At 47.2% G+C, this 17448-nt stretch overlaps 1 protein-coding gene and 1 pseudogene across 1 annotated transcript; both read left to right on the forward strand.

Moving 5' to 3' along the window:
* Positions 1 to 1695: 1695 nt before the first annotated feature.
* PPP1R14A (protein phosphatase 1 regulatory inhibitor subunit 14A) lies at positions 1696 to 6085 on the forward strand. The gene is made up of 4 exons (XM_036346908.1): positions 1696 to 1954; positions 4270 to 4350; positions 4903 to 4935; positions 5858 to 6085. Exons 1-4 carry the CDS (start codon positions 1754 to 1756, stop codon positions 5984 to 5986), a joined length of 444 nt encoding a protein of 147 aa, XP_036202801.1. The 5' UTR covers positions 1696 to 1753; the 3' UTR covers positions 5987 to 6085.
* Positions 6086 to 15592: 9507 nt separating this feature from the next.
* Positions 15593 to 17270, forward strand: LOC118674727 (annotated as a pseudogene).
* Positions 17271 to 17448: the final 178 nt, after the last annotated feature.

The raw sequence follows: 17448 nt of genomic DNA on the forward strand, positions 1-17448 counted from the left end.
TAAAGATTTCATGAGGGTGGGATAAAGCAAAGCAGGGATTATATTACAGGAGAGGTTATGGAGGGGTCTGAAAGGGTGGACAGGTATCAGAAGGAGGGGTCTGAAAAGAGGCATTGCAAAGGTGTGTTAACCTAGATGCACAGAAACAAGGAACAGGGCTTGCTTAAGGCAAAGATAAACCTTTTATTAGACAGTTCTAGACCTCGGCCTGACTACCCATTATGACCTGCCCAGTTAGGAATTTATGATTAGATCACCCTGTGAGGTTACTTTCCATACCCCCCCCCCTTCCTTTTTTTTAGTCCACAGTATTATACCAAAAGCACAAGCAACAAAAGAAAAAATACATAAATTGGATATCATCTATGGACAAAAAAACCAACCTCACAGTGTGATTTAATCATAAATTCCTAACTGGGCTGGTCATTACGGGTAGAGAGGCCCAGTTCTATAACTTTTTAGTAAAAGGTTATCTTTGCCTTAAGCAAACTCTGTCCATTGTTTCTGTGCATCTAGGTTAACACACCTTTGATATAAACTTAACCACCCTCAAGAGAACACATGATCTTAACTATCCTGTAATCCAGTGCCTGCATTGCTTTCTCCCATCTTCACATCATCTTCCTTAGTTCCCTCCTTAATCTTAAATGTATGAAAGAAACTGAAAAACTGTTATTCTCTGAAGCATTTGAGATCTTGCTCCCTGGCATATGTCCTCAGTGTGGCTCAAACTCATAAAAATTCTCTATAGGTTTGAACGTTTTTCTTTTTTAAAAAATTTATTGATTGATTTTTTAGAGAAAGAGAGAAACATCGATTTGTTCCACTTATTTGGTTGCTTCTTGTATGTGCCCTGATCGGGAGTGGGACCTGCAACCTTGGCTTATTGGGACGATGCTCTGAGTTACCCAGCTAGGACCTTTGATGTTTCTTATGTTGACATTATCTAAGATATTGCCTAGTTATGGATAGTTTTAAGCAGGGGAGGGACATGGCCAAAATTAAGTTTTAAAGTATCTTTCTTACTGCTTATAATTAGAAGTGGGAAGACCTGTGAAGTAAGGTAAGGCACGTCTCTTGTCACCCTTGCTTAAATTGCAACCCTGTCCTCCATACGACTTATCATATTCTAATAAACTCTATAATATACTGTACTTATGTTTACTGCCTGTCTCCACCACAAGAAATGTCAACTCCATGAGGACTTGGCTTGTCTCTTTTGTTCACTGCTCTATTGTAGAGTAGACACTCAATATTTGTGGAGTGAGCAAATAAATGGACGAATGAATGCATGGATGAGTGAATAAATGAAGCAATGAACAAATGATGTACAACGAGTACTATGGCTTGACGTTCCCGAGCAAAGAAAGATGGCACGGGGCCTCCTGCACCGTTCCTTGCAACCGCCAGAAGGCGCAAACAGGCCGGTTCCCCTGAGCCTGTCTTGGTACCCCGACCCCGGATCCAGTGGCCTGGAGCCTCAGACGCCCAGGCTGGCCAGAGGCTCCCAGACCCCACGCATACCTGAGACCCGGTCGGCTACCGGCTTTACACCAGAGCAGCGCCCTGTCCTTCCGCTGCCAGAGGGAAAACTGAGGCCCGGAGAGGCTGGGGCGGGGTCGGCCCCGGGCGAGACCGAGCCCCCGCCCCCCGGCCGGCCCCGCCCCTCCCCTCCCCGTCCCGCCCCGTAAGAGGCCCCCCGGGCGCTAAGCGAAGGCTCACTGCGCGGCGCGTGGTCTGGAGCCAGGACGCGATGGCAGCTCAGCGGCTGGGCAAGAGGGTGCTGAGCAAGCTGCAGGCTCCGTCGCGGGCCCGCGGGCCGGGGGGCAGTCCCGGGGGACTGCAGAAACGACACGCGCGTGTCACAGTCAAGTACGACCGGCGGGAGCTGCAGCGGCGGCTGGACGTGGAGAAGTGGATAGACGGGCGCTTGGAGGAGCTATACCGCGGCCGGGTGAGGCGGGGAGGGGCGTGGAGACGTTGGGGAGGTACCGGGTATAGGTCCTTGGGGTCTTCGGTTGCTTGTGCTGGCTGCTGTACACGCACGCCAAGGGGTCAGGCACTCATTGCACTTATCGGCCCGGCCATCCACCGTCGATGGCACTCTGCTTGTGGACACAGAGACACACACTTGAATCACCTGAGATGTGCCCAAACATCTGGGGAGGGCCAGGGGTTTACCATCTGGGGGTTGAAGAGGCAAAGTTGGGGAGTCAGAGCAGCCATATCTGGAGAAAGGGTGGGGGGAGGGGATGTCTTAAAGCCAAACATAGACATGGTGACAGGGGAGTTAGAACCACGCAGAGATACATAGCAAAGGAAGCAACAATATTCACAGACGTTCACAGTGAAAGCTATAGCCACTCACAGGCACAGTGAGCAAAGCAACAGCCATACACAGACCCTCAAGGACACAAGCTGTGATCACTTGTAGATCAACATATGCTACAGCCATGGGCATCCACAGGCATAGTGGCACAGGCCACAGCATATGCAGACACACAACACAACTACACTCACATAAAAGGACTCCAGTTACAGCTCTTCATAGATACACACCAGCACAAGCTGTAGTGACTCATAGTACAAGCTACATCCACTACAACTAAATCATACCGTTACTCCCTAAAGGCAAAAACAATAACTACAGGACATATGCTGCAGGCACTCAAGGCATAAAACGACAGAAACTAGCCTGGCCGGAGTGGCTCAGTTGGTTGGAGCATCATCCAGTGCACTGAGAGGTTGCCAGTTTGATTGTTGGTCAGGGCACGTACCTGGGTTGAGAGTTCAATCCCTGGTGAGGGCCCTACGGAAGGCAGCTGATTGAGGTTTTTCTCTCACATCAATGTCTGTCTCTCTTGCTCTCGCTCTCACTCTCTCTAAGCATGTCCTCGGGTGAGGATTGAAAAAACAAAACCAAAAAATGACAGAAATAACAGTTACACCCAAATAGAGAACAGAGTAAGGTGCAGAAGATGTAGGTACATGTGGATATACAATGGCAGAAACTATAGCTGCCCCTGGCACACAGAGCATGAACTATAGTCTTGTATTCACGGGAGCCTCTGATGGAAGTCATACTTTGTATAACACACATGCTGGGGACACAGTCCTGGGTTCCTGATGGTCACAGGAGTACATAGACACGCAGGAGGCAGAAATCCCCCACACAGTGTGAAGGTGGTAGAAGCCATGGCCCCTCACAGTGACATGAGGTCCTTCTGCTCTCAGACGCTCATGGGCTTGTACAGATGACAGTCAAGTCCAGTTGCTAGTGGTAGGTGGTATCCTATGAGGTCACCTCAGGCAGTGGGCACTATGGCTGCCTGTAATACATGACGATGAGACAAACACAGTAAGCCAGAGCCCCATACTTTACACCCACAAGACCACAGGCGCCTGTGCAGGCCACACACATGATGCCACATACCTCTGCACCGTCATGCTGGCCCCGGCCCCTTGTACAGAGGCACCCACAGGCGTATAACACACTTATAGACACTCCATGCCTTTGCTGAACACCCAGTCATGAAGGCTGCACTAAAGTCAGCAGAACTTTGGGTGAGGAAAGAAAAAATCTGTAGACTCAGATCGCTTGCTTAGACAGCTGGATTCTGTCCCCTGCAGGGATACTGAGCCAGCCTGAGTTTGGCCCTCTGGCCCAAGAGGCCATTAAGAGTCCCCCTCTTAGTCACTTAAAGTTAGGCTCATGGCTCATCCCACCTACTTGGGGCGGGGGGGGGGGGGGGGGGACTTGGTGGCCATCTCCTTGGGCATAGGGGGTTGCACTTGGCCCCCTGTGTTCCTTCCTGCCCCTGGGGCAAGGGGCCAACCCCAGCAGGCTCTGGCTGGCAGCTCCCCTAGCTCTCCTCCCCCACACCGAACTCTCAGACTTTTCCTTGAAAGGGCAGAGCCAGCCCCTCTCCTGAGTCCCAGAATCTGACATTCCAAAACTCCACCAGGCCTGTTTCCCCGCTGTGGGAACTGGGGCCAAGCAGAGAGACCCATGACAGCCCTGAGGTCCCTGGAGCCCAGGGCCCAGGCATTTGAGCTGGTACAGGCCCTGGGCCTCTGTCAACTCATCTGTCACTCCCACCCCCAACACCCAGATGTCCCGCCTTGGCGGTGCTGTCCCTGACTGCCACACCATTGCTCCAGAACCCGCCAGCTGGGCCCTGGGGCCTGGGCTCCTACAGAGCCCCTGGACAAAGGCAGGGGAGGGAGGGAAAAGGGCGCCTGACCAGCTTTCTCTTCTCCCTGCCTTAGGAGGCAGACATGCCCGATGAAGTCAACATTGACGAGTTGTTGGAATTAGAGGCTGAAGAGGACAGAAGCCAGAAAATCCAGGTAGGTGGAGAGGAAAGCTGCCCCCAAGTCCTCCACCATGCTCCTCCCTAAGATTCATAGCAATGGTTACCATGTTTATTGAGTCCTTACTATGCACTGGGAATTATTTCAATCGCTTTCCACTTAGTATCTTATTTAATCATCACAAAACCCTATGAAGTAGGCACTATTCTCCATTTTCCAGATGGTGAACGTGAACCCCAGGAAATGTAATCACTTGCCCACGGTCCCACAGCTCAGGAGGAGTGGAGCTGGGAGTCACAGTAAGAGGGCAGTTTGGCTCTTATGGCCTGTTTTCTCCTAGAGGCAGGAAATGCTGTGTGACCTTCTTGCCTCGACCTAGGGATTCTTGACTCAACCTGCCCTCAGACTGTGTTCCTCCCTTAAAGACAGGTGGGAAGTCCACCTTGGAGTCTGACTTCATTGTCTTGTTACTTGGGGCTTTGTTAGTAAGGGAAGGAACTGGAGGGGCAGGGGTGTTGTTAGTCATTTACTATTTACTTTTTTTTTCTTTTTTCTTTTTTTTTTTTTTTTGCGTGGGTGGGGGTTTAGGGGCTCCTGAAATCGTGCACGAACCCCACAGAGGTAAGTTTTTCGTTCCCCCTTACAGGCCCTGTTCTGGCCCCTGCATCCTCATGGGGAAGGGGGGTGTCTGGGGAGCAGGGAAAAGCTGCCATCCAGGACCAGCAGTGGGAACTCTGGGGAACCCTTTTCTCTCTCTAGTGGTGTCTTTTATCTTCTCCTCTCTACCCATCTGCCACTGGGCCTCCATTATCTCCTCCCCTCTGAGACGTTCCCCCATCTGTCTCCTGTTTCTACCTCTGCTATGCTGTGTCTGCCTGTGCTGCCTCCCTCCCTCCCTCTCTCTGTTATACCCTGGGGCTCCCTTCCACAGCTCTTCCCCCACCCCCCATCTTTCTAGGCCCTGAAGTTGAGCAGCCCAACCCCTCCCACTTCCTTCTCTGCTTTAAAAGGGAAAAATATTCATGTTTCTCTGACTAGCTCCGGGCTGCCGGCCGCGGGAGGTTGTGTCTGTCTGCCCCGAAGGCTCTGTCCCCGGGGACTCTCCTGGTGATCTCTTGGCCTGGGAAACATCTTGAATGTCTCTGTGGCTCTGTTTCTTTCTCTGTCCCTTTGTCTTTCTCTCTGACTCTCTCTCTGCATCTCTCTGTATCTCTGTGTTTCTGTGCCCTGGTCTTTGTCTCTCTCTCTCCCAGTCTCTCTATCTCTCTGTCTCTATATCTCCCTGTCTTTCTTTGTGTGTCCCTCTCTCTCTCATTCCTTGTATCTTTTTCTCCCTTTCGCCCTCTCCCATCTCTGTCTCCACCCACCACCACCCCAATCTTCTTCCTCTTCATGGCCTCTCCTCTTCCCTAACCTCTACCGGCCTTCACTGACCTGGAAGTAGAAGGAAGGGCTCAGGTTAGAGGGTCTGGGCTGGGCTGGGCTGGGCTGGGCCCCACCCCTCCCCTCCCCCTGTTCTCAGCACCCTCCACCCTGTCCTCAGGACTTCGTCCAGGAGCTGCTGGTGAAGTTGCGAGGCCTCCACAAGCAGCCAGGCCTCCGCCAGCCCAGCCCCTCTGGTGACAGAAGCCTGAGCCCCCTCCAAGACCCGGCCCGGACCTTGCCGCCCTGACACTCTCTGGCCTCAGTGGCCCCTCCGTCCCCCGGCATTCCCCCCCCCCCCTTCCTAGTGCCCTCCTGACTTGTTTATAAGTAGTATTTAATGGTTCTAGAACAGTAACACTGAGTGCCTGTTTTTCCTCTCCCTGATCACTCCAGGCTTCCCTAGCTGCACTCCTAAAATCTTCCTCTCTCCTGCTGGTCTGCTTGTGACCCAGCACCCACAGCTGGCCTACGCAGATGGAGAATCACTCCTCGGTGGCCAGAGAGCGTGAGAACAGGCTCTGCTGACCTTCCACCCCTGGGACTCACATCCTGTTCTCCCCTCCCCCCAGCCTTGGCCCGTCCCAGCTGGCAGGGCTGTAGTGTACAGATGGCACCCAGCTCCTATGGGAATGATGGCCTGTACAGGAGATGCACAGGATATCCCTGCTATCACCACAACACATCATGAACAGTCAGCCATGCCAAGAATTTTATTGAGCACTTACTGTGTACTTGGCATGGCCATTGGAATTGAGACCACAAAGAGGAGTAGAATATGGTCCCTGGCGTCAGTGTGCTCACACACTGCTGCAGAAGATTAGAACAAAGTGGTGTCTGGTCCAAGATCCTTGGAAGCCTGTCACTCGTTGGGTGGTAAAAATTTTGGGGGGCTTCCTGAAGAAGGTCACATCAGGTGGGGCTTTGGAGGATGCATAGGCATTTATGTGAAATGGATATCCATATCTGAGGACTCTGAACTTGTGTGTGTGGGGGGGAATTGACACTGATGCTGAGCCAGGGAAGATAAATATTGTCAGGCCCCTCCACCAATCAGGATAGGCACGTCTCCCAGGGGTCCATCAGGAGAGCCCCTGGGCTGGGGCATGGGAAGGTCTGAAGGGTCCTAGGGCAGGGGCCTGGGCATCAGAAGTGGGTAGTAGCTATTGACCAAAAACTGGAAGGTATTTCAGTACTTTTAAAATTATTTTTTGTTAATCCTCATGGGAGGACATTTTTCCATTGATATTTAAGAGAGAGTGGAAGGGAGGGGGAGAGATCCATTGATTGCTTGCCTCCAGCATATGCCCTGACTAGGGCTGGAGATTAAGCCTGCAACCCAGATATATGCACTTGACCTAGGACCCTTCAGTATATGGGCCGATGCTCTATCCACTGAGCCAAACCGGCTAGGGCTATTTCAGTATTTTAACAGCAGGTCTAGTTGTACTAGTGATCCCAGCTGGGTACAGTCAGGAGATGGAGTGCAGCTGGGGTTGCACCAAGGACCCGCAGGACCAGAGCTAGGGTGTTTTCCCCCAAGGACAAAGCACGTCTCCCATCTTGCCTTTGCTGACTGAAGTTGGGGCCCCAGCCGCAGTTCCCACTCTGGGCCACCCAGCAGCCTGGCCAGGATCAGGCACCCATCCCAGGTGCCTGAGCTCCCATCTGGCAGGAAGAGAAGGTGCCCCTGAAGAAGAGCATGCTGGGGGGGCCTGGCTTGTCCAGTCCTTCGGGTGGCCTTGCTGTCCCTGCACAGATAGGCCTCAGGCTTACAGTGCCCCCTTCCTCCACACAAAATGTGTGCAGAATGAATGTGTGGGGACGAGATATCCACCTCCTGGCATCTGAGCACCTGGGCCTCTCTCCCAGGACACCCACTGAGGCCTACGAAGCTCTGAACTTCCCTTTCACAGAACCTGTTTTTGGTTCCTCATCTTTGTGGAGGCGGCATATACTCAGACCCAGGTTCTAAAGTCCTGGGTGTGCCTCTCGGTTTCCTCATCAGGAAAATGGGGACTTCACGGACACGGAGGCTCAGATTAGTGATGTCACTTGCCCAAAGTCGCACAGCTGGGCTTCAGTTTCAGGCGTTGTAACGCCAGAGCCCAGCTACTTCATGCCCACACTACAGCACTCCTGTGAACTATAGCAATGATTGCTATTCTTCAGTGGCAGCAAGAGGTTGACTGATTCATACTAAGGTGCTAGTAACTTCTCACAGCCTATCTGAGAAATCCTATCTAAGGGCAATACAACTTGACTGAAAATAAGGCTACAACAAAAGGGTTGGGAAGCAGCATACTGAAGGTGGGTAAGAGTCCAGATTCAAATGCCATTTGTCCTACTTCCTGGCTGTGTGATATTGAGCAAGTCACTTAACCTTTCTGTGCCTCAGTTTCCACATCTGTAGAATTAAGATGATTATAATAGTATCTACCTCCCAGGGTACCATGGACACATAATAAATATTGTTATCAACCTGATTGTAGGGAGAGAGAGCTGGACCATTTGCTTCTACAGCCATCATACCTGGCCAGCAAGCTGTCCCTTGGGAACACCAACCCACACCCCTGGGACATGGAAAAACCTGGCCTGCCCCCCTTGTCTCCTTCACCGGGCTCTGTCTGTGAAGGCCTGTGTTCTGCTTCCCACTCAGCAGCCAGAAGACGCTTTTTCTCACTCTTACATTAGTCTCCATCCATCCTTTTCCCTCTTCTCTTTCCTCCAAAGGTCACTGTTTTAATAATTTTCTTGCTATTGTCCCAGTATATCCTCATGCAAATACAAACCAATGTGAACTTATATTCCTTCCCCTCTATACACAGACAGACATTGTGAACACTGTCCTAACCTTGCTTGTCCCTGTAACAGCCTATCTTGGAGATCTTTCCTATCACAATCCTCCCCAGGCTTCTCTTGGCCCCAGAGCAGAAGGCAAAGTCCTCCCCTCCGTGCTCTGCCCCATCACCATTCTGCCTTCCTCCCTGTCCACTCTGTCCCTTGCCTGCACTGGCCACTCCATCCATCAGGCTCTTCCACTCCAGGATCCACAGACACCTTTCCTCTGCACACAGCGCTCTGCTTCCAGAGTTCCTTCTCATTTAGATGTAGTCAGAGAGGTGTCTTTATGCCCCTTCCATAAGGAGTCATGCTCAGTCATTATCCTGTTACCCTGGTTTGTTTTCTCCATAGAATTTATGAGACCCTCCCTGAAATTATCTATCATTTTATCGTCTGTCTAGACTCCCCCACCTTTAGAATATTAGCTCCTGGCTTGCCCTCTTGAGCATGGCTCTATTCCTGATGTCTGCAACAGCACCTGGCAGGCAGTAGTGCTTATCCAATGACAGTGCCCCCTGGTGGCCACCGTGCAGTAACCCTCTTTGTGTGAAAGTGAGGCCTTGGTGCCCCCTCCTGCCTGTTTGAGTTGTTTTACAACTAAACCCCAAAGGTCAGTTACTCCAGGGGTGGTCAGCAGATAATGCATTAAAAGAGAAGGCCCTGAGGAACCTACTAAAAAATACTGACCTATCTTTATCTCTGATCAACACTAGTGGCTTTGCTGATTAGAAATGGGCTTGCACCCATGATATGATTGGTAGTCACAACTGGCTAAAATGTCTTGGAAATACTTCTTGCCCTCATAAAAAGGGCAGGAAGGTTCTTAGCAAAGGGATTATCCTGGTTGATACAAGATCAGCCTACAATAATCATTATTATTCACCAACACTGTAGTAACCAATTGAAATATAATTTTAAAAACCTGTACAGTTTTTTTAAAGAAGAATTAATTTTTTTTATTGATTTCAGAGAGGAAGGGAGAGAGAGAGAGGTAGGAACATCAATGATGAGATAGAATAATTGATTGACTGCCTCCTGCACACCCCACACTGGGGACCAAGCCCACAACCCAGGCATGTGCCCTGACCAGGAATTGAACCATGACCTCCTGGTTCATAGGTCGACACTCAACCACTGAGCTACACCGGTTGGGCTGTACAGTTTTTATAGCAATAAAAACTATGGTTTATCAAACAACTTAAAGATGGAGACACATGGAAAAAATTTTAAATGCTGGCTAAAGGATATAGAAAATAATCTGAAAAAAATGACACTATTCATGACCTTGAATAGGTTAGCTTAATATTAGCCACATGCCAGTTCTTCCCAAATTAGCCAACAAATTCAAAACAATTTCAAGCAAAAGGTTTTTTAAGCTACTTGATAAACCTATTTCAAAATTTTTTTTGGAGGAATAAAGCTGTACAAATAGCTAAGTCAACATTAAAGTGGAAAGAGAGGAATGCTTGCTCTACCAATATGAAGACAGACTGCAAAGCCATAATAATAAAAATAGTGTGGTATTGGTGCAATAACAGATGAATACACCAAAGAAACAACATACAGGCAGACCCAGGCATGTATAGGGACATAACAAAATGATAGAGATGGCACTGCCATTCCATGGGGGAAAGGATTAATTGTTCTTGTGGCTTTGGGAAAACTGGCTTACTATATGAAGAAGAAAAAAAAATGGATCCTTATCTCACACCATATACAAGGGTGGACTCCAAATTAAATAAACACCTACATGTAAAAAGTAAACTGGAGTTATTAAAAGAAACCGGAGAATAACACTGTAACATGTCCCCCAATTTTTTTGGTATACTTTTCATCAAAGGTAGTTTTCCATTCCCCTTGTCTAGAATATAGACCAGCCTCAGTGACTTGCTTCTAACAAATAAAATGTGATGGAAGTGACGCTGAATGACTGTCTTAAGCTGCTATAACAAAATACCACAGACTGGTTTAAACAACAAATCAATTTTTTCTCAGTTTTAGACATTGGAAAGTCTGAGATCAGGATGCCAGCATAGTTGGGTTCTGGTGGGGACTATTCCCAGCTTGGAGACAGCTGCCTTCTCACTGTGTCCTCCCATGTCAGAGATTAAGCTCTCTGGTATTCTTATGAGACATAAATTCATCTGATGAGGGTCCTGTCCTCACGACCTCATCTAACCCTAATGACCTCTTAAAGCCCATCTTCAAACACCATCACATTGAGGGTTAGGGCTTCAACATATGAATTTGGTAGGGATGCGTACTAGTGCTCTTGGAGTCCACCCCCCATACTGCAGGAAGCCCAAGGTACATGGAGAGGCTTTGGGTTCTGGCTGACAGCCAGCATCAACTTCCACACATGAGTGAGTGAGTGAGATGATTCCAGCCCTAGACTCCATCTGGCTGCAATGGTCTGAAAGACCCCAAGTGAGAACTGATCAGCTCAGCCCAGTCACCTGTAAGAACCATGAGAGATAAGTGTAATAAATGGTTGCTATTTTCACAACTACATTTAGTATAATTTGTTATACAGCCAGTGATAACAGCAGCAGTGACTTGGGGGTAAGGGAGGACTTCTAAAACAAAACATCAGAAGTATGAATCCTACAATGAAAAAATTGGATGAATTTAATCATGTCAAAATTTAAGAATTTCTCTTCAAAGAAAGACATCTTTAGCTGAAGTTAATATATATATATTTTAAAAATATGTTTTTATTTATTTTAGAGAGAGAGAGGAAGGAAGAGGGGTAGAGAAACAGAAACATCGATGAGACAGAAACATTGATTGGCTGCCTCCTGCACACCCCTAATGCGGATCGAGCCTGCAACCCAGGCGTGTGCCTTAACCAGGAATCGAACCAGTGACATCTTGGTTCATGGATTGATGTTCAACCATGAGTCACACTGGCCAGGCTGAAGTTAATAATTAATGGATAGAAAGAAGATATTTGCAACATCTAAAATGGATGAGTGATTGAAATTCAACAACTACAAGGAATTCCTACAAATCAACATCACAAGACCACAACCCTAGTAGAAAAAGACACAAGGGACAGGAACAGACCTTTGATAGGGCAGGAAGCCCAAACTGCTTATTGGCACATTAGGAAATACTCAAAATAATAATAATCTGAAAGATGCAAACCAAAATAACAATTAAGTATTGTTTAACATCTATTGATCAGATAAAAATTAGAAAGCTGGATATACCAAGTGTTGGCTGGAGTAGCAGTGGCATTGACCAACAGGACAGACCAGTAAGTACATAGTATGTGATAAAAACACATGAATGAACTATATAAACACCTGGTCTGGGCATAGGGAATAGCCTCCCCCGCCCCCATACATTGCAGGTGGGAGTGGATTAAGGTCTAGGCTTCTGGAGAGTGACCCGTTTATTCATTCACAGGTCATTTGAGTTCCTGTTATGTGTCTGGCACTCTTCTAGGTGCCAGGTTATAGCAGGAGCTTACATTCTAACAGCACAAAGCAGATAATAAACAATGTCATAAATAAATGAGTTATATATTATTTTATTTTTAAAATATATTTTATTGATTTTTTTATAGAGAGGAAGGGAGAGGAATAGAGAGTTAGAAACATCAATGAGAGAGAAACATTGATCAGCTGCCTCCTACACACCTCCCACTGGAGATGTGCCCACAACCAAGGTATATGCCCTTGACTGGAATCGAACCTGGGAACCTTCAGTACAAAGGCTGACACTCTATCCACTGAGCCAAACCTGTTAGGGCTATATATTATTTTAGAAGGTAATAAGAATTATGGAAAAAATTAAACAGGTAAAAAAAGAGAGAAAATTAAATGGAGTAAATAAATTGGAAATGCTGGGATGGGGGAAATTACAATTTTTAGCAGGGTAGTGTGATGGACAAGAAAAATGGCCCCAAAATGTCCATGTCCTAATCTCCAGAAACTGTGACTATGTTCTCCTCTAGAGCCTCCAGAAGGAACATAGCTTTGTGACACCCTGATTTTAGCTCTATTAAGACCCACGTTCAGTTTCTGACTCCCAGAACTATGAGATGGTTTGTGTTGTTTTAAGTCACTAAGTTTGCAGTAATATGTTACAGCAACCCCAGGAAATTAGTGCAGGTGATCAGAGAGGCATCACTAGGACATGTGAGCAAAGAACCTGACAGGGGAGGAGGGATATCTGGAGGAAGACTATTCCTCATGAAAGGAACAGCAATGCACAGGCTCTGAGGTAGGGGCGGGCAGTATGCTACTTGTTGGATTATCAGTGAGGAGGCCCATGTGGCTGGAACAGAATTAGGAAGGGAGAGCGTGCACAGAACTGAGATCAGAGAGGTGATAGGATTAGGTTGTGTGGAACTTTACTCAGTACATAAACTTTACCTTGAGTGAGATGGCGCCACAACCATTTTGTGATGCCTGTGCTTCTGTGGGAATGTTGGTGCCTTGGTTGGGAGAATTTGTGCGGTTGGTGACTGCTGACATGGCTGGCTGTGAGCTCATCTGGAAACTTCTTCACTCATGTGTCTGGTGCCTGGACTGGGGCCTTCCTCACAGCTTGGTGGTTGTGTGAAAGTGTTCTAAGAAGTCTTTTGACTTGGCTTTCTTAGTGATGCAATGTAACTTCCATTCCTTTCTATTGATTATATCTGAGTCACTAAAGCCAGTCCAGACTAAAAGGGAGAGGAACCAGACTCCATCTCTTGATGGGGCAGAGGCAAAATCACAAGGCAGAAAAGGACATGGGGGAGTGAGATCAGCAAAAGTGGCAGGATAGGGAAATCAATAAGTGTTCCTCCACAAAAGCAGGGAGTAAACTGGCAAAAACCATCAGAATCAACCTTATCTGAATGCTAGAAAGTAATCAAAAGTTTACAGCAGCCAAGTGAATGTTTATTCGAGACCCCCCCCTCTCAAAAAAAAGAAAGAAAAAAACCCCCACCCAGCTGAGTCTCGATAAGACAGCTGTGTACATTTTTAGCTTACCCTGGCCCCATGCTCTGCTCTTCAGGTCAGTGGTAGCCTTGGTAGACTACAGCCTACATTCCTGGCACCAGAGGGAGCAGATGGACCTTATCTATACTAATAAAAGGGTAATATGCAAATTGGTCAAGATGCCCTCAGAGTAACGACCGAACAGCTGGCTGCGTGGGGCGACCAGGCCTGCAGGGGGGGTTAGTGAGGGACAACCAAATGACTGAACAGCAGGCTGTGTGGGGCAACCAGGCCGGCGGGCGGGGGGGGGGGGGGAGCAGTGAAGGGTGACCAGGCCAGCAGTGGTGGTGGTGGGGGGCAGTTAGGGGCAACCAGGCAGGCAAGGCAGGTGAGCAGTTAGGAGACAGCGGTCCCAGATTGTGAGAGGGATGTCCGATTGCTGATTTAGGCCTGATCCCGAGGTGTCCCAGATTGAAGAGGGTGCGGGCTGGGCTGGGGGGAACCCTCCCTCCCATGCACAAATTTCATGCACTGGGCCTCTAGTTCTCAAGTAATTGTGGTGGTTTGTTTTGACCTGTCTGGTGGATTCTTGATGAAGAGGCTTATTTTTATTTCATCTCACTTGGAACTCTCCCAATTCATCTACTTTGTTGCATATATCAGGAATTCATTCCTTTTTATGGCTAAATGATATTCCTTTTAATTGCCTTTAGTTTTTTATGTTTTTATTGATTTTTAGAAAGAGGGGAAAGGCAAGGGAGAGAGAGAGAGAGAAACATTGATGAGAGAGAAACATCAACATCAATCGGCTGCCTCCTATACACCCCTTGTGAGAGATCAATCCTGAAACCTGGGCATGTGCCCTGATTGGGAATTGAACATGTGACCTCTTGGTGCATAGGTCAATACTCAACCACTGAGCAGTACTGGCTGGGCACTACCATTGGTTTTGAAAGATATTTTCCTGGGGAATCAAATTCTAGGTCGACAGTTTTGGTTTTTAATTGCAGTTCTTTAAAAGATATTGCAGTAACCTGGTCAGTGTGGCTCAGTGGTTGAGTGTCAACCCATGAACCAGGAGGTCACAGTTTGATTCTGGGTGGGGGCACATGCCTGGTTGTGGGCTTGATCCCCAGTAGGGGGTGTGTAGGAGGCAACTGATTGATGATTCTCTCTCATCATTGCTGTTTCTATCTCTCCCTCTCCTTTCCTCTCTGAAATCAATAAAAAAAAATATTTTAAAAAAAGATATTGCTGTCTTCTTGCTTGCATTGTTACTGAAACCGACACTGAACTAAGCAGGTTTAGGTATCAAGTCTAGAGATATAGGTATAGGCTTTAGCTAAATTTTCATTTGCTTTGATTGTCATGTGGCTTATAGTCAAAGATTAAGAAAATATTACCTCCAGCCGTGGCCCACATTAAGCCCTCCCGGTTCCCCTTGTTTCCTTTGGCCACTAGGATGCACCACTCTGGGGCCAGGGCTAAGGCCACAGCTTCACTGTCCCTCAGCCAGTTTCACTCCGCTCCACATGGGACCATGCCCTCTGAGATGGTATGGCACCTGCTCTTTCAATCTCACATGGCGACAAAACTTGTATGTGCTCTCAAGTTGAAGCATCCATCTTATATAAAAACTGCTGAAATTTTAACCCTGCTATTCTGGCTTCTGTAAATGCTTGCTTGCTTAAATAATAAGGAAAACAAGACTACTCCCATTCCAGAGAAGCCATAAACTATGCCCCAGACAGAGTTGTCAGTGCTGACACCAGGCCAGGCCTTGAGATATGGTCTCATGGCCCCTTCCCAGCACGCAGGCCTTCTTTCTCAGAAGGCCCAGAAGTCTCATTCCAAATTTGGGAGACAAAGGACTGGAAAAAGTATAAATAAAGGGAGTTTCCTCCCTGTTGGGGGGCCCAGAATTTGAAAGACACATTTTTCTCTGGGCCTCCACAGAATTTAATAATAAAATGTAACTCCCTTTCTCTAAGCGTGGCTTGGTTTTTCTCTGGTCTTCTGTAACAAAGTATCTGATGATGAACAGAGACAAAAAAGAGAAAATATTTATTATTTAACTATGTGGCCACTTTGGTTTTTGGAGTTTGCATGGTCAGCTGGTCAATAGATCCATTCAACAAGGCTTCTGTTTTTATATTCTCTGTGTTGGGGAAGCTGAAATTGGAAAATCAGTGATGATTGACATTGTTTAATACTAATTTTAAAGATCATGAATCCTCATATTTTTACCCACATGCTAGGCTTAATTAAAGCAGAGACATATGAATTCCAAGGAAGTAATGTTCAATTGAAATTGACCATTGTGAATACAATGGAATTTGGTAACCAAATAAATAAAGAAGAGAGCTACCAACCAAGAGTTGACACATAGATGCTCAGTTCAAGGCCAATTTCCAAGAACTAAAGATTAAAGGTTCTCTTTTAACTACCATAATTCTTGGATCCGTGCATGCCTCTACTTCATGTCACCAATAGATAGTTGATCCCTTAGCCACTAAGAGCCTTGACAGCAAAGTAAACTTCATACAGTGATTTCCATAGCAGATGACATTTCTAAAACTGAATTATAGAAGTTTAAGATCAAACTCATGAGTGAATTGTTCAGCAACAGTGCCCAGACATACCCATTATCATCAGATGATAAAACTGTTATAATTAATGTTCCAGTGAATGGATACTTGCCACTTGCTGTTGTAGGATGTATGGATGAGATAAAAGCTGGGAACAAGATGGTCAAAACTCACCAGTACCCTTGGGGTATTGTACAACTAGAAAATGAAAACCACTGTGACTTTGTAAAGCTCCAGGAAATGCTCATTTGTACTGTCAACCTATGGTCATTAGCACCAATACAATGCTCAACTGTGATATAGCATGACTGTCAAAATGGCACAGCTGTGAGGTGTGCCCCAAGTCTCTCTGCTTTGCCCTGCTCTGGTCTACTCCCCTAAACATTTTTAGTGCCTCAGCTCAGCTGAAGTAACACAGGCTTTGGTGGAAAGGGAAAATGTGCTCTCACAGTTAGAGGAGAGCTGATTTACATGGATAGAAGTCTCCACTCCAATTCCTGATTGGTTTGTTTTCATGCAAATGAAGACTCCAAATCCTCCAAGTTTGGTTGGACCAAAAGGCACTGTCTTGATTGGTCAGAATAGAGCTGCTCTAATTGGTTGGTGAAGAAGATGATGGCAGGGAATATAGCTATACAGTTCTGACTGGATGGGGAAAGCGTCAGTCCTATTGGTTGAAATAGGACTCCAGGAACGCCTTTATAATGGCTGGCTCTGCCTGTCAGCAGCCATGTAGTTCAGTGCAGGCTTCTCCTTGAAGTGTAGTTTGCCTGAGAGGCCTCTGTGTAGAAATGACTGTTAGGTTCTGGGATTTTTCGTTTTGTTTTTTTAATTTAAGCTCAGGAGCCCTTCTTAGTAGGTTGTTGTTGTTTTTTTTAAAATCAGGATCCATAGTACAAACATGGAGGACCTGCAAGAACAGACCCACACTAGGACTATGAACCTTAGGCTATTGCAAACTAGAGGAAATGGGTTTCTGATGTGGGTCTGTGGGAACCATGCCAGGGTATGTGGGATGCTCAAGGCCAATTGGAATATTGAGGCCTTGTTCTTAATGCACCAGATGGCCAAGGCCACTCTGGGCATGGGAATCTTAATCAGGGTGTCCAAGGACTATACACAGATGCAATGCCACAGGAATCGCATGGTACACTGTGCCCTTCTATAACCCAAATGAGTGAGGTCATGACTTGGAAGAAAGCCTCTTTTGTCTAAGTAGTATAATACATGTTACTGACCAGCCAGTGTGCTAGAGAGAGGCTGGAGAGGCTACTAAGACTACTGAGGTTGGTGAGCTCAGATGCAGCTACTATGTGAGGCTGTAGGTCCAGAGATAGCATGTGGTT

This window comes from Myotis myotis, unplaced genomic scaffold (assembly GCF_014108235.1).
Source record: "Myotis myotis isolate mMyoMyo1 unplaced genomic scaffold, mMyoMyo1.p scaffold_m19_p_19, whole genome shotgun sequence".
Lineage (NCBI taxonomy): Eukaryota > Metazoa > Chordata > Mammalia > Chiroptera > Vespertilionidae > Myotis > Myotis myotis.

Excerpts from the sequence above, each read along its gene's own strand:
- PPP1R14A (XM_036346908.1), top strand. The coding sequence starts at position 1,754 with ATGGCAGCTCAGCGGCTGGGCAAGAGGGTGCTGAGCAAGCTGCAGGCT. Across the intron at positions 4,351-4,902 it reads ACAGAAGCCAGAAAATCCAG|GGGCTCCTGAAATCGTGCAC; the intron begins GTAGGTGGAGAG and ends GTGGGGGTTTAG. Across the intron at positions 4,936-5,857 it reads CGTGCACGAACCCCACAGAG|GACTTCGTCCAGGAGCTGCT; the intron begins GTAAGTTTTTCG and ends CCCTGTCCTCAG.